This window comes from Engystomops pustulosus, chromosome 6 (assembly GCF_040894005.1).
Source record: "Engystomops pustulosus chromosome 6, aEngPut4.maternal, whole genome shotgun sequence".
Taxonomy (NCBI): Eukaryota; Metazoa; Chordata; class Amphibia; order Anura; family Leptodactylidae; genus Engystomops; species Engystomops pustulosus.
In genome coordinates, this window is record NC_092416.1 from 55490726 (window position 1) to 55515337 (window position 24612).

The following is a 24612-nucleotide window of genomic DNA, read 5'->3' on the forward strand; positions in this document are numbered from 1 at the left end:
GTGCCAGATAAAAGAAGACCATGCACCAGTATTCAATGGTGCTTGCACATTCGTGAGGCAAACTGTATTTAGTGTCAGTGACCAACTCCATAAACATATTATAAATGATAGAAATTCCTTTAAATGTCTGTTCTGATTCCTGATCTAAGAATTTAGGCCAAGGGTGAACAAAATTTATCGGTCCAAGGGCAATACGATCAGACTGCTCAACTTTAAGGGGCCACAACAGCAACCAGCACCCTAGATGCACCGACACCCACAGTACAGCGCAAAATCTCAAGTAAGAAAATATGAATACCACAGTACAGCAATAAATATCAGCCCAGCAACCAAATACTGCATTCAGAGCAAACTATAATAGTGCAGACCCATTAGCAGATACTAATAATGTAAACTCCAGAGCATAAAACTACTAATACTGGAGACCCCCAGAGCATACAATTACTTGGTGTCCTTAGGCCCCTTCCACACTAGCGTTGCAGTTAACATGAGGGTGCAATGGGTGAAAAACTGACGTTTTTGGCTGCGTTTTTGGTCCTTTTTTTCTTGGAATCATTTTTCTGTTTTTCACGCGCGTGTTGTTCACGTTTTCCTTGCGTTTTCCACGCGCGTTTTTGAAATCACATCCTTCTTAAATTGGTACTTCATGACTTGCAATGCTCACGAGTGCAATGCGTTTTTGATGCGTCTCCATAGACTTGAATGGGGCATGAGTAGTAGAGCATGAGTAGAGCATGCTGCGATTTTGACGCGCGGCAAAACAAACCCATGCACACGCGTGAAAAAAAAACGCAAATAAGGACAAGCCCATTGGAAACAATGGGACAGAGTGCAATGCAGGTTCTGCGCGGCAAAAGCATGCGCAGAACTCGCTCGTGAAAAACGCTAGTGTGGAAGGGGCCTTACCCCGACACATAGAATCAGTGTCAGTGACACAAAGTGAGCGACATGAGAGGACCTGGGAGGACTTGTTAGCTGCACCAAAGATCGCTTCCATCAGTTATGCTACATCAGTTTAGGAAGCGCTCATTGGACAGCAGGGTGTGGACCACAACTCATATGTGGCCTGATGGAGCGGGTTTTGCACCCCTCTTCTAGTAGAAGGAATGTCGGCATTTATCTCAGCACTGCTAGAGTGATCAGGAAAAAAGGAATGTGGTGTCAGTGACCATTTTGGTACAGCTGGAGTGGGAGTCAAAGTTTGGGAAATTGAGGGGTCAGAAGTTTGGTTTTCTGACTCCACAGACCTGAACATATGCACATTTTGCTGATTCAAGTGTGTGTGTGTATGGGGGAGTCTTAAGAAATAGCTGATGACTTAAAAACATTTGACTAATCCATGGGAACCTTTACATTATGTAAAATTATGCAAAATAAAAATAGTAACCCTGGCACTGTGACAATAAAAGAGATACTAAAATCCAGCTGTGTTATAGCAATCTGAAGCCAGACTAAGTTGCCTTTCTTCTAATTAAAAAAAATATCAATGACCTAAAACATGAAGATGCTGTGACGGCATCAATGTTCCTCTTTGATTTGAAAAATTTACCATAAAAAGATTTCCGATAGTCTGTAAATGGTAATTCATTGTAATAATTCTCAGCGCATTAAAAGGCTAGAGGCAAATCACTTTCCTCGTTCATTGATGAGAAGATGTCATTTCTCAGACAGCAAGATTTTGTTTGAAGTTCTTATCTTTCTCAAGACTTTGTAGGATTAACATTGACTATGTAAATGTAAACTCTGTCATCTACAAAGAGAATTCAAATACATGGGACAGAGTGTAAAATGTGGAAAGAATCATTCAATTTTCCCTTTTCATTTCCATGTGATTTTTAGGGCACAGCTATTCTTTTCTCCTCCAGTGGAGGCGCTGCAGGAATATTGCACACATGCTGCTGAATAATAAATAATGGCATTCTATTTGCAATATACAGGCGGTCCCCTACTTAAGGACACCCGACTTACAGACAACCCATAGTTACAGACAGACCCCTCTGCCCACTGTGACCTCTGGTGAAGCTCTCTGGATGCTTTACTATAGTCCCAGACTGCAATGATCAGCTGTAAGATGTCTGTAATGAAGCTTTATTGATAATTCTTGGTCCAATTACACCAAAAATTTTGAAACTCCAATTGTCTCTGGGGCAAAAGAAATTTTTTTTTCTAGAACTTCCATTATAAAATATACAGTTTCGACTTACATACAATTTCAACTTAAGAACAAACCTCCAGACCCTATCTTGTATGTAACCCGGGGACTGCCTGTACAGGCGGTCCCGTACTTAAGAACACCTGACTTACATATGACCCCTAGTTACAAACGGACCTCTGGATGTTGGTAATTTACTGTACTTTAGCCTTAGGCTACAATAAACAACTGTAACAGTTATCACAGGTGTCTGCAGTTAAGCTTTCTTGTTAATCCTGGTTCTTATGATAACCCAAAAGTTTTAAAATCCAATTGTCACAGAGACCAAAAAATATTTTGGGCAAAGTTACAATGATAAAATATACAGTTCCGACTTACATACAAATTCAACTTAAGAACCAACCTAAAGAACCTATCTTGTACATACTGTAACCCGGGGACTGCCTGTAAATTGTGAAATTGTGTGAAATTATAAATTTTAATGGGTATTCTCAACCGGGCATGGACATTGAAATGAATTCATCTTCCTTTCACATAAATTCTTCAATTGGATGTTATCTAAAAAAAAATGTACCCGTGTGAAGATAATTTCTCATTAATTTAGCCATGTTTTTCCTTACAAACAAAATTTTTGTCTTTGATACAACCATCACTACTTGAATGATTGGGAAAAGTAACAAATGGTGCATATGAAATGGCCTGGAGTTACTGCATGTCCCACAGCTGTGCTCAATACTGCATTTGCGGCCACAGATACAAAAGTGTAGGTGTGGTCGTATCCAAGGACAGCTATCTAGTTTCTAAGGGACAACATGGCTACATATATGAAAAATTATCTTCATACAGGTACAGTTTTTTTATTAATATCCAATTGTAAAAATGTATCGATATGGTAGATTAATTAAATTAAATGTAAATGCCCAGATGGAAATAGTCCTTTAACTGGAGTATTTCCACTAATAAGGAAGAGGCCTGTACTTCTTTATTGCATGGTATTGTGTAACATTCAGTAAAACTCTTCTTCAATAGTTTCTTGAGAGGAGACACTATTACTCATCTGACATTTATGATGGTGTTCATCTCAGGTCATTCATCACCACAACAAGACACTTTCCCTCATGATATGGCCAAAGACCACCCACTGTGATACACCCACAACTGCCTGTGACCACCGCCTGCATATATAGCTTGCTGTTTTCCTTACCAACTAGAGTGGGTTTACATCTGCGCTGCTATCTCATAGACTGTAAGCTCTCATTCCGCTGTATTCATCGGACAATGTTATTGCTCTGTGATGTCTTATTTTGCTTGTATATGTCCCCCATGATCTGTAAAGAGCTGCAGGATATGATGGCAGAATAGAAATAAAGATTTATTAAAATTTCTTTTTTTTTCCAGTAAAGGAAAATATAAAACAAGATAATGGATGTGTTGGGTTCACACATGTGGCACCCATATAACATCTGCTTTGAAATGATCTGAAATAATCCCAAAATGACCACCGTGATAGATGTTTGATGATCAACTTGGTTCTCCTAGGTATGTACTCAATGGGGCACATTTACTTACCCGGTCCTGTCGCGATCCCCGCTGTGCGTTTTACCGACGATTACGGACTCCGGCGCGATTCACAAATATCATGCGCCCGGTTTTCCTGCATGTGTTGCTTCCCCGCTCAGGTCCGCCGGAGTTCACCTTCTTCTTCCCGATGCATGTAAATGCATTGTCTTGCGACACAATTTAAATGTTAAATACGTTCAATGGCACACCCCTCGATTTCTGTTGCATGAAAGCCGGCGCGACTGCGCCAAAATGCGATTGCGTGTGCCACAATACCCTTTCGTTTATACAGTCCGTGGACCCTTAGTAAATGAGCCCCAATGTTCTACACATACAAGCACAGACATTGGACCTGGGCCTAACTGATTTATTTGTGCACCATGGCCCAGTCCAGCCTGTAATTAGCTATGACTGTTAGTGGGTTACCCGGCCTCGCAGCACATGGATCTTAATAAATGCCAGGAAGCCAGATCTGCCATAACCTCATGGCTGGGTAATTGAGATGATGACTAAAATGATTTCTGCTTAAAGCAGATGCAATTATGACATTTATCTCATCCAGAGCATAAATTGGAAAAAACACAAATACTAATTCCTGATAAACAGGCAAACAGATTTCTGAGGGACATCCCTAGTGTTCACCCATGTGATCATGTGAGAACAGATCCATACACCGTTTCATTTTTCTCTCTTCATCGCCCTTTTTCTTGTGTTCTAGCTGTAAATAGGCGGCTTTATTCTGCATGCACACAACTCTCAGGGGATAGCCCATTAAAAGTTCTCAAATTTTAATCCCCTAGTGATGTCTACACAATTAAGATAATTGTTAACCCCCTTTACAAGTACAATTTAAGGCTGGGTTCACACCACGTTATATGCCATACGTTATGGGAGGATTCCGACGTGTCCTCACAACGCATGGCACAGACGTATCCCACTGCATGCTTATACAGTGACTAGCTGTTGCCGAGGAATGGTGTGTTCCTCCAGTGATGTCACTGTCATAATATAGTGACATCACTTGGTCCTCCTTCCTGCCGAGTGACATATCTGGTCGGCCGGGGCTGTGGGGAGATATGCAATACGCTGCATCTTCTCCCCATAGCCATCCATTGCTTGTGCTAAGCACAAGGCAAAGGCTGCAGGATGAAAAGACATAGCTTGCTACGTCTTTCCATCCTGCATTTTTGGACGTATAGGTTGTTAAGTGGCCAGACAGAGGCAACAACTACGCCTCCGCCTGCAAATACTTGTCAATGTATACGCTAAGCGTATACGTCGGGTGCTTTGACGTATACATAAAAAGTGATATGAACCCTGCCTTACTTATTCCAGAGTGTGGGGGCAGGGACTCTGAAAGCACTTCATGATCCCTCTGTGCTATGAGATACAGTGTGCTGACACTGTGCTTAGATTATCATGGTTCAAGGGTTTTCTGAATTTTTATTTAGCTTTTGAACATTCCCTAGCATCTGCCACTTAGAAAAAGAGAGATGAGACAGATCAGAAATGATGAGATTGATGTAAAACACAAATGACACTGTCAGCTTGGCTAACTCACCTAATCAATAAAACACACAGTCAGCTCTGCTATATGCCTCCCTTCCACCAGACCTTATCTGTCTGTAGCTTGTAGAGTAAGCCTCTGCACACTGCTGCTTGCCAGCAGGAACTGCTTGTGTCTTGAGCTTGTCTTGTAATGCAGGACAAAGGGGCAGGAGGCAGAGAGCACTGTAGTATGCAGACAAGAGAAGCTATTCACCAACCATTATCAGAAGATTTACAGTCATATCCAGGGACAACCAAAATTGTATACACCAGGACTGATAGATACACGTTGGATTTAGGTTGAAATGCTCAATATTTGTTAATAATAGTGAATTAGAGAATATGTTATTTTATTATCCTAAGTATATTTAAGAATCTTGCCTTCGCTCTGGTCTGCCTCCACAAATTGCAGTCAGATCCCAATGCCCCTAAAGAGGTCTGTTACACCTGGTCCCAATGCAGTAAGCACACAAGGGGCACACTTATTGGCACACAAATTGTGAGGTTCATAAGAATGTGATTTTAGTTTGTGTCGCAAAGGCTTAATAATTTGAAGGAAAGTGTCTGAAGTCACTCTCCACATCCAAGAAGGTGTTATAGAACTTGGTAGATTTGCTTTTAGAGAGTGGAGCAGAGGAACTCTCAGCTCCCGTGCTCTGCTGCTCTCTAGCTGTCACACAGACCGCAAGTCTGCTGGCTAGGGGGGAATCACTGTGGCTACAGGTGGATGCCATGTGGCTACTGGGTACTTTAGGGACATAACTGTGATTTCTCGGGGAACAACATAACACTAGTTCTGGCGGGAAGAAGCTGATGTATCATCTAGACTTATATTTTTTACCAGTGGATAGAAAAGGTTGTAAAAACAACAAAACCATTGTACTTACCCCCTCTGGTGCTCCAGTCCAGCGCTGTGTCCCCCCATAAACCCCGGTCAGTATGTATACAGCAATGCAGCAGTGATCTCACCACCACAGCACACTCCCTCTGTCTGCGGCCTGTATAAGCAATACAAGGACGGTGGAAGCCAGAGAAAGAGAAGGACAGGGGGCCACAGGACCAGGATAGAGGACAGGGAGTTAAAGGAGGAGGCTAGAGGACAGGGGGCACAGGAGGAGGCTAGAGGACAGGGGGCCACAGGAGAAGGCTGGAGTACAGGAGGCCACAGGAGGAAGCTGAAGGACAGGAGCCCACAGGAGGAGGCTAAGGGACAGGAGGTCACAGGAGGAGGCTAAGGGACAGGAGGCCACAGGAGGAGGCTGAAGGACAGGAGGCCACAGGAGGAGGCTGAAGGACAGGAGGCTACAGGAGGAGGCTGAAGGACAAGAGGCTACAGGAGGAGGATGGAGGACAGGAGGCCACTGGAAAAAGAGACTAGAGGACAGGGGGCCACAGTATGCAGATAAAAGACAGGATGCCACAGTATAAGGAGGATGACAGACAGGAGGCTACAGTATGAGGAGGCTGGAGGACAGGAGGCCACAGTATGAGGAGGCTAGAGGGTGGGAGGGCACAGTATGAGAAGGCTAGAGGGCGGGAGGCCACTGTGCGAGGAGGATGGAGTACAGGAGGCCACAGTTCAAGAAGAATAGAGGACATGTGGCCACAGCATAGAGGACAGGAGGACACAGGAGGACAGGAGGAGGCTGTAGGACAGGAGTTCACAGAAATCTGTGCTGTCTATTAAATAGGTCGCAGGAGGCGCACCAGAAACAAATGGCAGCCCACACCAAAAAACAGACACAAACAGCATAATAAATGTGTCCAAAAGTCTCACCGCATACTGAATGATTGAGTGCAAAATATATAGCAGGCCTGAACAAAGGCCATATTTATCCCTAGGCACAGAGCCTAAGGCGGTTGGCCGAAGAAGAGGCTGCTGAAAAGGGGGCTACTCTTTAAAAGAAAATGGTAAAAATGGTCCAATATGAGCCACTGCTGGCCCGAAAGCAGCAGGTGTTGCTGGAACAGACACCCGGCCCCTATTCCAAAAGCTATTTTTGGGATGAGATGAAGCCAAAGTGCCGGCTCTAACCCCCATATTTTAGAGAGTGGAGCAGAGGAACTCTCAGCTCCCGTCCTCTGCTGCTCTCTAGCTGTCACACAGACTGCAAGTCTGCTGGCTAGGGGGGAATCACTGTGGCTACAGGTGGATGCCATGTGGCTACTGGGTACTTTAGGGGCATAACTGTGATTGATAGAAAAGGGGAGAAGGGTGGTCACAGCACTACCAAAACTTTTATGGAAAGCTTGATATATATGTATGGCACGTTCACAGGAACAGGGGTCCGAACAGGTACTGTGAGTTCCAAAGAAGTAGTGGTGCTCAAAATCCTAGTAGTATGTATCAACATCAAAAACAGGCAAAGACCAAGTAGAAGGGATGGCACTCACCCAAGGATGATTCTTCTTTATTTGGTAAACAATAGTACTCACATAATGTAGGACAGGCAAGGGAGGGGGTGAGGAGTGATGCTACAGAAAGGCAACGGCCGTTTTGCGCAGGTTGCGCTTCTTCCGGCCTCCGTGCATAGTGACTATACATTCGTGAAGGGTATAAATTCTATATCAAACAACCAACAAATTAGAAACACCTGTGGCCCAGTAGGCGTAAACATGCCACGCATTACGTGTTCCACCAATGAAGTATCACGCTGCACCGGAGTGTCTGCACCACAGGATTGGCTGAGCGTCTGCTCACCAGGGTGAGTTTTAGCCTTTCTGTATACTTCATTGGTGGAACACGTAATGCGTGGCATGTTTACGCCTACTGGGCCACAGGTGTTTCTAATTTGTTGGTTGTTTGATATAGAATTTATACCCTTCACGAATGTATAGTCACTATGCACGGAGGCCGGAAGAAGCGCAACCTGCGCAAAACGGCCGTTGCCTTTCTGTAGCATCACTCCTCACCCCCTCCCTTGCCTGTCCTACATTATGTGAGTACTATTGTTTACCAAATAAAGAAGAATCATCCTTGCAAACTGGACGTGGGTGAGTGCCATCCCTTCTACTTGGTCTTTGCCTGTTTTTGATGCATAACTGTGATTTCTCGGGGAACAACATAACACTAGTTCTGGCGGGAAGAAGCTGATGTATCATCTAGACTTATATTTTTTACCAGTGGATAGAAAAGGTTGTAAAAACAACAAAACCATTGTACTTACCCCCTCTGGTGCTCCAGTCCAGCGCTGTGTCCCCCCATAAACCCCGGTCAGTATGTATACAGCAATGCAGCAGTGATCTCACCACCACAGCACACTCCCTCTGTCTGCGGCCTGTATAAGCAATACAAGGACGGTGGAAGCCAGAGAAAGAGAAGGACAGGGGGCCACAGGACCAGGATAGAGGACAGGAAGTTAAAGGAGGAGGCTAGAGGACAGGGGGCACAGGAGGAGGCTAGAGGACAGGGGGCCACAGGAGAAGGCTGGAGTACAGGAGGCCACAGGAGGAGGCTGGAGGACAGGAGGCCACAGGAGGAGGCTCGAGGACAGGAGAAGGCTGGAGGACAGGAGGCCACAGGATGAGGCTGGAGGACAGGAGGCCATAGGAGGAGGCTGGAGAACACAAGGTAACAGGAGGAGGCTGGAGGACAGGAGGCCACAGGAGGAAGCTGAAGGACAGGAGGCCACTGGAGGAGGCTAAAGGACAGGAGGCCACAGGGGAGGCTAAAGGACAGGAGGCCACAGGAGGAGGCTGAAGGACAGGAGGCCACAGGAGGAGGCTGAAGGACAGAAGGCTACAGGAGTAGGAGGCTGAAAGACAGGAAGAGTCTGGAGGACAGGGGGTACAGAATGAGGCTAAAAGACAGGAGGAGGTTGAAGCACAAGAGGGTACAGAAGAGAATACAAGACGGGAGGTTAAAGTATGAGGTGAGTGGGGGACAGGAGGCCACAGGAAGAGGAGAACGGGAGGCCACTGGAAGAGAAGGATGGAGGACGGTAGGCCACAGTATGAGAAGGAAAGAGGATAGAAAGCCACAGTATGAGGATAGAGGACAGGAGGCCACTGTATGAGGAGGCTGGAGGACAGGAGGCCACCGTATGAATAAGCACAGGAGGACACAGCATGAGGAGGCTGGAGGACAGGAGGAGGCTGGAGGACATAGTATGAGGAGGATAGAGGATAGGAGGAGGCTGGGGGAAAGGAGGACACATTATGAGGAGGACAGAGGATAGGAAGCCACAGTATGAGGAGGCTGGATGACAGGAGGAGGCTGGAGGACATAGTATCAGGAGGATAGAGGACAGGCGGACACAGGAGGACCGGAGGAGGCTGGAGGACAGGAGGCCACAGTATGAGTAAGGACAGGAGGATACAGTATGAGGAGGCTGGAGGACAGGAGAAGGGTGGAGGACACGAGGCTACATGAACAGAAGGCTGGAGGACGGTAGGAGGCCACAGGACGAGGACAGGGAACGACAGGAGGACAGGAGGAGGCTAGAAGACAAAAGGAGGCTAGAGGACAGGAGGAGGAAGCAGGAAGACAGGAGGAAGCTGGATGAAAGGGGCTGCAGGAGGAGGCTGGAGGACAGGGGGCTGAAGGGCATGACTCTATAGGAGGAGGCTAGAGGAAAGGAGGAGGCTACAGGAGGAAGCTGAAGGACAGGAGGCCACAGGAAGAGGCTAGAAGACATTAGGAGGCTGGAAGACAGGGGGACACAGGAGGAGACTGGAGGACAAGAGGCTACAGGAGGAGGATGGAGGACAGGAGGCCACTGGAAAAAGAGGCTAGAGGACAGGGGGCCACAGTATGCAGATAAAAGACAGGATGCCACAGTATAAGGAGGATGACAGACAGGAGGCTACAGTATGAGGAGGCTGGAGCAAAGGAGGCTACAGTATGAGGAGGCTGGAGGACAGGAGGCCACAGTATGAGGAGGCTAGAGGGTGGGAGGGCACAGTATGAGAAGGCTAGAGGGCGGTAGGCCACTGTGCTAGGAGGATGGAGTACAGGAGGCCACAGTTCAAGAAGAATAGAGGACATGTGGCCACAGTATCATCAGGATATAGCACAGGAGGTCATAGGATGAAGAGGATAGAGGACAGGAGTCCACAGCACAAGGAGGATAGAGGACAGGTGCCACAGGAAAAGGAGGATGGAGAACAGGAGGCCACGGTATGAGGAGAATACAGGACGGGAGGTTAAAGTATGAGTTGAGTGGGGGACAGGAGGCCACAGGAAGAGGAGAATGGGAGGCCACTGGAAGAGGAGGATGGAGGACGGTAGGCCACAGTATGAGAAGGATAGAAGACAGAAGGCCACAGTATGAGAAGGATAGAGGACAGGAGGCCACTGTATAAGGAGGCTGGAGGACAGGAGGCCACAGTATGAATAAGGACAGGAGGACACAGTATGAGGAGGCTGGAGGACATAGTATGAGTAGGATAGAGGACAGGAGGAGGCTGGAAGACAGGAGTTCCCAGTATGAGGAGGAATAGAGGACAGGAGGACACAATATGGGGAGGACAGAGGATAGGAGGCCACAGTATGAGGAGGCTGGATGACAGGAGGAGGCTGGAGGACATCGTATCAGAAGCATAGAGGACAGGAGGACACAGGAGGACAGGAGGAGGCTGGAGGACAGGAGTTCACAGTATGAGGAGGAATAGAGGACAGAAGGACACAGTATGAGGAGGACAGAGGATAGGAGGCCACAGTATGAGGAGGCTGGATGCCAGGAGGAGGCTGGAGGACAGGAGGACATCGTATCAGGAGCATAGAGTGCAGGAGGACAGGAGGAGGCTGGAGGACAGGAGTTCACAGTATGAGAAGGATAGAGGACAGGAGGAAACAGTATGGGGAGGACAGAGGACAGGAGGCCACAGTATGAGGAGGCTGGATGACAGGAGGAGGCTGGAGGACAGGAGGACATCGTATCAGAAGCATAGAGGACAGGAGGACACAGGAGGACAGGAGGAGGCTGGAGGACAGGAGTTCACAGTATGAGGAGGAATAGAGGACAGAAGGACACAGTATGAGGAGGACAGAGGATAGGAGGCCACAGTATGAGGAGGCTGGATGCCAGGAGGAGGCTGGAGGACAGGAGGACATCGTATCAGGAGCATAGAGTGCAGGAGGACAGGAGGAGGCTGGAGGACAGGAGTTCACAGTATGAGAAGGATAGAGGACAGGAGGACACAGTATGGGGAGGACAGAGGACAGGAGGCCACAGTATGAGGAGGCTGGATGACAGGAGGAGGCTGGAGGACAGGAGGACATCGTATCAGAAGCATAGAGGACAGGAGGACACAGGAGGACAGGAGGAGGCTGGAGGACAGGAGGAAATCGTATCAGAAGCATAGAGGACAGGAGGACACAGGAGGACAGGAGGAGGCTGGAGGATAGGAGGACATCGTATCAGGAGCATAGAGTGCAGGAGGACAGGAGGAGGCTGGAGGACAGGAGTTCACAGTATGAGAAGGATAGAGGACAGGAGGAAACAGTATGGGGAGGACAGAGGATAGGAGGCCACAGTATGAGGAGGCTGGGTGACAGGAGGAGGCTGGAGGACAGGAGGACATCGTATCAGAAGCATAGAGGACAGGAGGACACAGGAGGACAGGAGGAGGCTGGAGGACAGGAGTTCACAGTATGAGGAGGAATAGAGGACAGAAGGACACAGTATGAGGAGGACAGAGGATAGGAGGCCACAGTATGAGGAGGCTGGATGACAGTAGGAGGCTGGAGGACAGGAGGACATTGTATCAGGAGCATAGAGTGCAGGAGCACAGTATGAGAAGGATAGAGGACAGGAGGACACAGTATGGGGAGGACAGAGGATAGGAAGACACAGTATGAGGAGGCTGGATGACAGGAGGAGGCTGGAGGACATAGTATGAGGAGGCTGGTGGACAGGAGGCCACAGTATGAAGAGGATAGGAGGATACAGTATGAGGAGGACAAAAGATAGGAGGCCACAGTATGAGGAGGCTGGATGACAGGAGGAGGCTGGAGGACATAGTATGAGGAGGCTGGTGGACAGGAGGCCACAGTATGAAGAGAACAGGAGGATACAGTATGAGGAGGACAGAGCATAGGAGGCCACAGTATGAGGAGGCTGGAGGACAGGAGGACATCGTATGAGGAGGATAGAGAACAAAAGGAGGCTTCCTATGGAGAGGGATGAAGGGATGAGGGGATGAGCGCTCACCTTCCCCCTTCTCCATCCGATCATGTACTTAGCCTAGGTCCCACCCGTTTGAAGCATGAGGCTTTATAGATCAGGGGGTACAAGTATAGACATGAAAAACATGGTCAGGTGATGAGGGTCCTTCTTGCAAAAGCTTACAATCTATGTCTATGTATTGTTGTGTACAGTAGCCCAAGGAAATAATGATTATTGAAAACCATATAAAACAATAAAAATGTTTTTCTTACTCAGCCAATGACAGTCCAAGTTTTACTTCATTACAGAATTATTCAAATCACTGGAGTCACATTGTACCTGCACAGTACTGCCACCTTGTGGTGCTGGCTGAATAAGGAACTTCAATACACGGGGAGGTGTACAAAATGTAATTAAGCCTATAAAAGTTGTAATATATGGTGCCAATCCCAGGGTGGCTATAATACAACACACGTATCCCCTACATAGGTGGGTAGTGATGTCCACTTGATGGGATATTCTGATTACAAGAACAAGCATCTCCTTCTTGAAAGGAAAGGTGGCTGCACATGCATGACTCCCTCTATTCAGTCATATAGGACATTTGAGAATATGTAGGCTTACACATTTAGTACTTACTGTCCCTATTGGTAATAGTGTTCTCCATTAATATTAGAGCGGTAGAGCGCCTCAGGCTCATTTGTATTTCTTATTTCTGCGAAACCCGGGCATTCTAAAGTATGACTAAAGAAGCTTATTGCCATTCAGGATGGGACAGGGAGGTGAGTAGAAACACCTACCACCGGGTTATCTGATGGTGATTGTGAAGCATATCTGAGCTGGGAGCTAAGATGAGGAAACTTTTATCTCTGCTTTCTGCATGCGGTCTGCAGCGACTAGGCGGCATGAAATCACGCAGTGAGTATATACAGTACATGTGTGTATGAGTCTATAAATATATCTGCTGTATGTATGTATATGTTATGTGTATTAATGGTAAGCATGTGTATCTGCTGTTTGTGAGTGTATAAAGACTGAATGGGTGTGTATATGCTTTGTACCTGCTGAATGTGAGTGTGTGTAGGCTGTATGTGTGTATATATGCAGTGTGTATATGCTGTATGTTTGTGTGTGTATCTGCTGCATATCTCTGGGTATATGCAGTATGTGTGTATGGTGTGTATATACTTTATGTGTGTGTATATGCAAACATGTAAAAATGCGTCTGTATAACTGTAGAACTTTATGTGTGTATATAAATGTGTGTGTATATGAGTAAATAAATGTGTCTAATACATATATATATATGTTTAAGGGGAACAGAGGCCCCATGCAGAAGTCTGCTATGGGGACAAGCCTCTCTCTCCTAATTATGCCCCTTGTTTGATCATTTAGACATCTATGGTATATTCTGTGGATATGTAATAAATGTCTTTCATGGGAACACCCGTATGTAAACAACGGGTGTACAGTAGACCTAGGTAATGCTCTGCAGCCCATTTGATGAAGATGATGACACTCAAGGATGTAGAGGAAGAGACTGGAACAAACGCTACATCATAAAAAGAAAGAGCAAATGATCTACGATAATCTTATTCACATAATCTTCAGTTTATATAAAATAATAGAAGAACTGATATACTAATAATCTCTTAGACCTGCTAGGATAATTTGATCAATGGACTACAATATGCTCATCCCTTATTAGGGTCAAACCAACCTCCTTTTTTTCCAGAATAACCATTCAGTGCCATAGAGTCTCATCTCAGCTGAACTGGGAACTGAATTCTCCATCGCCATCTGGTGGTAATGATGTGCAATAACTCATGTATTACACTTTATAAACTGTAGGAGTCACTTACCTGAGACATCCGCAACTTTCAGAAACATCCTCTAGTTTCTGACTATTAATATAGCACTACCGAATTCATGGGAGATGTATATCCAGCCAATATATACGTCCCTCATATGTTTGTTTGAATACACCCTAAGGCTGCATCTACATCTCATCTACAATGTAAACACCATGTAAATGCAATTTAAACACAATTCAAACACTTACACTTTACAGAGCATCAGCACCACAAAAACTTTAGTTTTCCAACAATCGCAACTTTTTTAAATTTGTTGTTTGGGCGCAACTTTTGAAACCCGACACATTTCCTGCTACTTTTTTTTTTGGCGCACAATTAGACCAACAGAAAGCAAGTCTACCAACTTCTAAAATTTATAAATGGAGTGTCATTTCTGACGCTCATTTGTTTATCTTGTGCTGCACCAAATACATTAAGGCCGTGTGCTACAATATAAAATCACAGTGCAAAACATTGGTAAAATCAGGTGCCAAAACACAACGCCTAATAAATGCCTTCTTTTGTGTGAAGTGGTAATCTATGGGAGAATGCAATAGCGCCCCCACAGGGGAAGTAAACTATTACATCTTGTCAACTATGGACTGTCAGCGTATTACAAACCTGCTGTGTTCTCCATAGATTTTTTAAAGGCAATTATAGATAACAGACCTGAATGAGGGACTCTGCATATCATTTAGCAGCCTTAGGCCGGCGCCACACGTAGCGCTTTGTCTGTTTCCATAGAAACGCCCATGTGATCGGGCCGAGACCCGCCCCGGTGGGCGCGATTTTGTCTGCGTTTGCGTTTTCAAGCGCAGACAAAGCGCTACGTGTGGCTCCGGCCTTAGACCTGAGGCCGGGGCCATACAGGAGTTAAGTGCAATGGCGCTGCTATTTTGTATGTTCTCTCCGTGTTTGCATGGGTTTCCACCGGGTCCTCCGGTTTCCTCCCACACTCCAAAACATACTGGTAGGTCAATTAGATTGTGAGCCCCATTGGGACCTATTTGGCAAGGTGTGCAGCATTGCTGAATCTGTAGGGGCTATAAAAATACTGGAATTATTATTATTATTACAGCAGCAGCAGCATAGTAGCCATTTAAAGAAATTTTATGCTATAACACTAACGCTAAACCACAACGCAAACTGAACAGCCGCAAAGGATAGCGTATGTTAGAGACCTATAGAGAATCCTGCACAAGAATTTGCAGGATACCCGCACAAAAAGTTACCCACTTGTCACAACTTGTTCCATGGACTTGTATAGTAAACATGAGGATCAGAAGATGGGGCACAGGATTCCATATAGAGGGCAGTTATGAAAGTCACATGTTTTATATGACCATTTTATTTCTATCTAGTTTACTCCCTGTCTTATAGCTTTCGAAAAACAGCAAATGTATGTGACCAAGTAAGTATGAGGAGGCAAACATGCAAGGTATACATTAGTGGGGGGAGGTAAAATCCCATGCCTTTTGTGGGGGAGGGACGGCAGATGAGCCCTCAGTGGGAGGTGGTAGGATGCAGATACAATAAGACCTTTGCAAGGGAAATTGACAGACATTTGAGCAGAGAATACAAGATACCATCAAAGTGGTGGGCAAACAAAGCAAATGCCCAGGAAAGAGAATAGGAAGCTCATAGGAGAGTCACATGGACCAATGGCTCATTTGCAAGACAAGGATGAAATGCACAAGTGTAGGATTAAATCCACAGGATGGATAATTGGGGGCCGGGGAATCATCAAAATAGTAAAATTAGGTTGTTACTATTAACATAAGCGCTGGATTCACTTCCACTAGCAGTACTGAAGAGTATGGGCCCATGCACCACTATGTTGTGTCCCCCGTATGAATGAATTAGGAATGCGCCATTACTTGCTGTATAAAGGTGGTCCCCTACTTAAGAACACCCAACTTACAGACAACCCCAAGAGGGAGGCTGAGTGCTCCCCTCTCCCTGGCCGGCCGTATTCTGTGCAGGGGCCCAAGTTTCTATTTTAATCTACACAGTGTATAAAGGACTGGCTGAAATGGGAATATGCCTTAAAATGGGGTCTAACAGCTTCCAAATTCCTCTAAATAAATGAATGGGTCTATGTAGTGGTATTAATAGGAATATTAGGGCAATGTGGTAATACACAGATCAGTAGATGCAGAGGAATTCATCTTTTCATCTCAACGTGACTGGATATGACTCCGGCTCTCCTCCTTACTTATCTAAGGAGCTCCCTTATCAATACCTGGTGCATGGATTTCTCTAGGAATCTCTTCCAGAATGGCATAAAACAGGAACGAGGAACGGAATCCACCTAGAGGAAGAAGAGGAGCAGTGTAAATACCGTCTCTTATATTTTTAAACCCACCCAGAGCATTTCCACTGTTGGAAAACCCCTTAACTTTGTTTACATAAATCTGGAAAACCCCTTTAACTAACGGCTTATAAATTCTTTACATCCGTCACCTGGGCTCCCGGAATATCAGATGAGGGACATCAGTCACACTGTCACTACCAGAAGACGCACAGAAATTGTATGGGTTTGTATTAATTCTATAATAAGAAAACTTCTGCTGTGACTCATCATCTGTGCTATCGTCAGGGACACTCTGATATATGGTGAAGATTGGGGCGTCATGTTGTGACACTTTTATGACGTCTACGCCAAAAGCAGTTAGGATTAGAGTATAGGTGTGTGGCCTAGTGGAGAGATGGGCATGACCGATGTGATAACAAATGGGAGGTGTTGAGTAAGACAGGTCTTTACGCTGTATTTATTATTCCTGATAAGACATCTCAAGAAATTAGACTCATTTGGGGAGATTTATCAAGCTGCCTAAGAGTAAGAATGTGCTTAGTTGCCCAATTACAGCACTGGTAAAATGAAAGCTGAGCTGTAATTGGTTGCCATGGGTAACTAAACATATTCTTACTCTTATGCAGCTTGATAAATCTCCCCCATTGTAAGTGCTGTTTCAGGTGACTGCATACCAGTCTGACCACAATGCAGAGGATGAGACTCCTTGCATCATAGTATGATATGATAAAAGGAGTCCCTACTTCCCTGCTGTATTCATGACTATTCTCAGTTTGGCGCTGTTGTTTGATGGAGAAGCAGGTACTCTGAGGGGCATTTATTATGTTTGGCGCAAGGTGGTGCTAGAACCCTTCTATATTTTTCAGTGGGATATAAGTTTGTGGTGGAAGGGATTAATGAATTGGCGCACTGAGTGAAAGGTTTAGAACTCCCTAGACATGCTTTAGCTGGGCTATTTTTGTGCCACAAAAAGCACTTAAAAACAAAATAGAAGCGCCAGAAAACAGGAGGATTCACAAGCGGGGCCAAAATTTTGTCCCCAAAAATAGAATAATTCAATAGTGTCGGAAAACATCAATATCATGGAGCCAACACTACATAAATTCAGGTGCAAGAGGCGCAGAGAAGGAAAAAAACACTGGCAGTTTTTAGCTTAAAAGGCCATAATAAATTCCCCCTCTGTGTATTTTATATCACCATTCCCTGACCCCGGCACCTTGAGATCCTTAGGCTGCCTAGGTTTCCATGATACGTTTCTATAGTACTAAAAGAAGTCAGAACAAGTCTCCTAAATGTACTCCAGAAACAATATGTGAACTGACCTAACTACCACAGTAAGGCCTCATGTCACTCCATGCTGAGGCTGCCATCAGAGGTCATAGATGGTCTGATCACACATACCTCACCTGCCTGCATTCCTACTACATCTGCATGGCACCCTATGGCCTTAATCCCTATTTCTTAACCATATGTTGCAGTCCCACTCCAGGAGTAACAAGTCCTGCTACCTACACCCCCCCCCCCCTCCTCATCCTTCCCTGCTGGGGGCAGTTATCTCGGTGTTTGGATAGATGCTGATTGGCTGATCGGCTCCAGCAGCATCATTTAAAATCCCCTTTGTAGTGACATGTGGCTGATCCGCTGCTGACCCTTCATCTATTGTGTCACTACACTCATCTCCTCTACATTGGGAGCTGTAACAGTCAGGGGTGTTTGTCAGTAGCTCACAAATTCTGGAGTGGGTGTTGTGTGGCTTTTGGGTTGGTCGCTTCCCGATGCTTGACTGAAAGTAAATTTGTCCTTTAAACTCCATTTTTCTGTTCTGCACTTAGGTGCACTGCACTTATCATGTGTGATATACAAAATTTACTTCTCATTTCTTACCACCATCTCCTACAACATTTTGTGCAGTTCCCTAGCGAGCGAGTCCGGCTACACATGAGCAACTTTGTTCAGTGATTTCCTGCTATGACCAGCCCAAACACACACGTGGCGTTTTGTACCCGTTTTTGGGCCCTTTTAAGCGGTCCGTTAAAAAATGCATGCGTTTTTTTAAAACGCATCAGTTTTTGACCAGTTTTAATAAGATAATTGGTAAAACCTGTCAAAAACAGATGCGTTTCAACGCATGCGTTTTTTAACGGACTGCTTAAAAACGGGTTCATAACACCTCGTGTGCCGCCGGCCTAAGGGAGATGTCACACATGGCGTTTTTAGACCGTTTTTGGGCCGTTTTTCGTTTTAGTGTGTTTTCAGATTGTAAAAAACGCATGCGTTAAAAAATGATTCCGTTTTTGACCGTTTTTCCCAATTACCTTAATAGATAACCAGGTTTTAAGCAGCCAAATGCATGGTAAATGGTCAAAAACGGATGCGTTTTTAAATGGGCTGAAAACACGGATTAATATATGGATTAATATAGCACGCAAATACAGGACTGGAGAAATCACACATTCATGTGAATGCAGCCTTAACAATAGTAATAATAATTAGAGTTAAAATAAATAGGCTGCTGTAGGTCCAGTGACTCCCATCCTGGATGCCCTTTGTTATATTGCCACAGTGGGCATGAAAATTGCTCCTTTATGAGTCCAGATAAGGATCTGGTGCCAAATGGCAGCTTTAAATCTGGCAGATACAATGCTGAACTTCTGTGTCACACGTGACCCTTCTGTGGCGCAGATGCGCTGGTCTCCATGTGACACAAATTAGCGGCCGTGCCATCGGACGGTCCGAATTATTCGGACAAAGCGTCGTATTTAACTGACAAATTGTGTCACACGTCCGATGTTAAAGGTGCACCACAAAAAAGATGGTGAACTTCATCTCCAGGACCAGTGCAGGGAAGCGACACATTCACGATTTCTGGAACACAATCTTAGTGAGTTGCCGCACGCAGCATTATACACGGAAATAGCACTTTTAGTGAACCGGAGTGACCTTGTAAATGTGCCCCTATAAGTGCCCAATGGGTGTGTATGAGGTCTTACATTATGGTGTCTTTAGGCTGTTACTGCATTTGCATGCTACTCACAGGATATGTAACATCCATATTTTTATACTTTATATATACTTTATATTTAGATTAAATGCAATTAACTTTAGATTTCTTTTATAGATAAACAATCTTCTGTCTTTACAAATGTTATCTATTGCTGACAAGGCATATTCTTATTAATGTTGTTTTCACCAAATCCCAGGCTCTGTTCACACACAGCTTTATCCCCGCTACTCGTTGCTCAATTTGGCCTCAAGGTCTTCAATCCCAACACTTTTCCCGTACTTCTTGTTTTCCCACATTTTTGCCACCAGAGAGACCAACAAAAAGCAAGTCTACTAACGTCTTAACCGCTTCATGAATGTGGTTCGTAATTTTTCATGCAGATTTGTTGAAGAGGCGCCAAGCTGTGCGCCAGAATATAAAATTACAGTGCAAAATGCCACTAAAGTTGGCACCAAAGAACAACAATAATAAATGCCCGCTCCATAGTTGTGTGATTATAAACTTGGAACCAGTATTACATTCGGCTTTGATTACCATAGAAATTAAAATGCTGTAATGGATCTCTGCCACAGTGGATGCCATAGAGCTTGACAGACTACACAGTGGGGCACATGTACCTTTATTTTGGCTTCTACTATTTCTGCAACTTTTTGTGGTGCATGTGCATTTTTGAAATTTTTTTTTTGCGCCCAAGACAAACCTTCTTGAAAATTTGTTTTGGTCGACTTTTTTGAAGCGTTCTCTTCCAGATGTTGCGACATTTTGCAAAAAGTCGCAAAAAAGCGGTTTACTACTTTTTGGGGAAAGAGTCCCAAACTCGCATTTATTGAAAAGGCAAAACTGCCAAGAGACATTTGGGCTGCAGATAAGCAGGAAAAAAAAGCCTGGAAAACAAAGCCAAAACTTAACTCCATGTGCCCCAATGACTTACAATAGGGTTATTTGGGTTGCGCCAATGTGTCCACCATCTTGACTCCAGAGATCCTAATGCGGCTTCCACCATGGATGTGAAGAGAGCCTATGGCTGACCTCAGGCTTGTAGAAAAGACCCACTTTTGTGATGCAGTATTAGACTTCTTTAGGATTTAAGTTCTGCTCAGGAGGTATTCACTCACCTGCCTGAGGGCAGGAATAAGATGCGCATAATGTAAATGGAACACATTTCAATGCAAATTAAAATGTTTAACATGTAAATTGAGGCTATAATGATGTATCAGTATACACTGAAAGATGTATGTACTCATAGATGACTACAGAACTACAAAGCAATTGATGGGAGAATGCTCAGCTTCATTCATATGAGCCGAGCTGCAGTTCCCTGGTGTGGCCACTCCATATTAAATACAATTTTGCATCCAGCTGTATATATAGAAATGTTGCAGGGGCGACATGATAGGGGGAAACGGTGAACTGCAGTGCCGGGAATGGATGGGCTCGAGCTGCAGTCCACCGCCCATGCTGTGGCTGGGAGAATGTGCTGTGGCTACCTATCTACTGGGGGAACGGCATGTGCTGTGGCTACCTATCTACTGGGGGAACGGCATGTGCTATGGCTACCCATCTACTGGGGTGGGGGGAGGCATTTTCTGTGCTGCACATGTGCTGTGACATCCAGACACTTGTGTTACTTCTGTAGGTTTTTACAGTAATAAATGGTGGTGCAGATATCTTGGAACAAAATCTGCAAGATCTATAGAGCTGGATGTACAGAGCTACACAATTACTGTTATGAAAGTTACATTACCTGTATGTTCTTAGCTTCCAGCTTTTGTCTGGCAATCTGTTTGCTCATGACGCCTCATCACGTCAGACACACAGCAATCTGTAATAACAGGATTATCCTCATGGTCACAAATAACTCCACAGAGTGAGGCCCCTTCTACACTCGCGAGTGTGATGTTATGAACTAGCATCATACTCGCAACGCGTGCTGCTTGGATTGAACTCAGCATGTCAGTTCAGTTTTGGTTTGCAGCGTTGCGAGTGTGATGCAAGTTCATCGCATCACACTTGCGAGTGTAGAAGGGACCTAAGGCCAGCGGCACATGTGGCGGTTTGAACCCGTTTTTGGGCCGTTTTTAAGCAGTCCATTTTACATGCGTTTTTGACCCGTTTTAATTAAGATAATTGGTAAAACTGGTCAAAAACTCATGCGTTTTCCAAAAACGGATGCATTTTTTAACATACTGCTTAAATGCGGGCCAAAAACGGGTTCAAAACACACCGTGTGCCGCCGGCCTAAGGGTGATGCCACACATGGCATTTTGAACCTGTTTTTGGTCCGTTTTTAAGCAGTCCGTCCAAAAAAAGCATTCATTTTTTGAAAACACTTCCGTTTTTGACCAGTTTTAATTAAGATAATTGGTAAAACCTGTCAAAAATGCATGCATTTTTTAACGGACTCCTTAAAAACTGACCAAACACAAGTTCAAAACGCCATGTGTGGCATCACCCTTAGGCTACAGGCACGTTTTTATTGTTTATACACTGCCCCATGTACTTCTATAGGCTCATACACACAGCCCTTTTCCATTGTCATTGGCAGACCTCACACACCACCGATCCATTGTGTGCAGACTTATATTGCAAATATCATGTGCAGGTAGCCCGAGGCTACTCTCACATCTCGTTTTTAGCATACAGTAGGCACATACTCTCATGCATACCTTACAGAATTGCAAAAATCAATTATGGATCTTTAGCTTTTACATCTTCATATACTTCTTTTTAGTGCAAAAAAAAAAAAGATTTGTTCTTAGCCATTTTATGTCATCTTGATAAAGTTTTTTTTTTTTTACTGAAAGAAAATTGGGTAAACATATTAGACGAACGGATGCATACGATGTGCATAATTGTCCCATGTTTAAAATAAAATGTTGAGGGGCAGGTGCCAGGCTGTGCAGAGCCCCACTAGGGGGCATTCCTGCTCCACCCCGCTATGCAACTTAGTGTCAGCGTATGACATATGTGCCTCTATATGTACATCCATCTTGTCCATAGATATGAATGAATACGCCCTAGTGTACATTGAGATTCTGTTTTTTGAGTGATAAACGTGTCCGCCTGCAGTATGCAGTATGAATGTGGCCTTACAGGAACATTTAGTAGGTTTGGTTTTTTTAGGTCACATCTTTCAGTACAGCCTCTTCTACCATCTAAGGCATTTTACGTAGATTGCAGAATTGTGTCTCCTACGACTCTGCCCGTCTCCTCTGGTGGGGTTTTTTAATATTAGATAAAATGCAGTGTAATGAAAGTGTCTAAAATAACACAACGCCTTGGTTACGTACACCTGGGAGCTCCCGCCGTCTTCATAATCAGGGAGTCGCAATGCTTTCCAATAGAGAATCCCTGTAGAAAACCCCTCCTGCCTCCACATCCACAGACTGCTATCAGGAGGGATGACTGATACTAAAGACATATTACCACATGCAATCACTAGCATTATGTGCTGCCGATCATACACAACCCCCTGCTAGCACTTATACACCTCTAGTATATTCTGTAAGTGTAACTGTGGCCTCCCTCAGGGGTATTGAAAGTACATTATGTAGAGAAGAAATCTGCATTGGAATAATCCAGCATTTACACATCAGGACCTGGAGATAGTAGATTATATTCAGGGGTTTCTCTGGTAGAAAGAACCGGGTGAGGATCACAGCCCTATCTATATACAGGCGTCATTGGTTCCTGGTATTATAAATCAGTGACAAGGATTTAATCCCCCCATTGGATAATGACCAAAATGACAAAAGGGCAATTTCAAAAGACTAAGAGAAAACAAGAATCTAGAATTATACAGAGACAACACTATCCAAACAACGCTCAGTCACTACATCACCTGTAAGCGCTTATTCACACCTAGCGGTCATATCATTAGGCAGTGACATGTGAATAACCCTAAAGCTGTGTACACTTCTGCGTTGGAGGCTTCCATGGGGGCTTTCTTAACAAGTGTGCCAAACATTATGGATGAAGTAAGGCTGTACTATTTCAACAAGGAAAATTGTAGACCCCATAACTAAAACCTGTGAACCCCATTATTGTCCACAGTCTCTTCTGTCTTCTATTATCCAGCCTTGGTTTAGTGCTGTCAATCACTGATACAAACACACTCAGGACAGCTACTAAGCATAAAAAGAACAGACATAGATATGAAAACAAATTATACTGACCCCCCACCAAGACTAAATTCCCATCTTCTCAGCTCCTCCTGCTCTATAACTTGCTGCCTGGGGATCAGACACTATGTACTACTGCTCTATAACATGCTGCCTGTGGATCAGACACTATGTACTCCTGCTCTATAACATGCTGCCTGTGGATCAGACACTATGTACTCCTGCCCTATAACATGCTGCCTGTGGATCGGACACTACGTACAATATGCTCAGCATCTCCTGCTCTATAACATGCTGCCTGTGGATCGGACACTATGTACAATATGCTCAGCATCTCCTGCTCTATAACATGCTGCCTGTGGATCAAACACTATGTACAATATGCTCAGCACCTCCTGGTCTATAACATGCTGCCTGTGGATTAGACACTATGTACAATATGCTCAGTATCTCCTGCTCTATAACATGCTGCCTGTGGATCAGACACTATGTACTCCTGCTCTATAACATGCTGCCTGTGGATCGGACACTATGTACAATATGCTCAGCATCTCCTGCTCTATAACATGCTGCCTATGGATTAGACACTATGTACAATATGCTCAGCATCTCCTGCTCTATAACATGCTGCCTGTGGATCAGACACTATGTACTCCTGCTCTATAACATGCTGCCTGTGGATCGGACACTATGTACAATATGCTCAGCATCTCCTGCTCTATAACATGCTGCCTGTGGATCAGACACTATGTACAATCTGCTCAGCATCTCCTGCTCTATAACATGCTGCCTGTAGATCAGACACTATGTACAATATGCTCATCATCTCCTGCTCTATAACATGCTGCCTGTGGATCGGACACTATGTACAATATGCTCAGCATCTCCTGCTCTATAACATGCTGCCTATGGATTAGACACTATGTACAATATGCTCAGCATCTCCTGCTC

The 24612-nt window shown here is 44.8% G+C and overlaps 1 protein-coding gene across 2 annotated transcripts in view; it reads right to left on the minus strand.

Moving 5' to 3' along the window:
- The window catches only part of LOC140135114 (putative oxidoreductase YteT), a 125915-nt gene extending 104553 nt beyond the window's left edge, over nucleotides 1-21362 (minus strand). For both annotated transcript variants that reach the window (XM_072156182.1, XM_072156178.1), the window contains exons 1-3: nucleotides 21285-21362; nucleotides 20472-20659; nucleotides 16465-16533 (exon numbers count right to left, since the gene is read on the minus strand). In XM_072156182.1, coding sequence (XP_072012283.1) covers nucleotides 16465-16533; nucleotides 20472-20543 — 141 coding nt within the window. In that variant the 5' untranslated portion in view covers nucleotides 20544-20659; nucleotides 21285-21362. The remainder of the gene's footprint in view (nucleotides 1-16464; nucleotides 16534-20471; nucleotides 20660-21284) is intronic.
- Between the last annotated feature and the right edge of the window lie 3250 nt (nucleotides 21363-24612).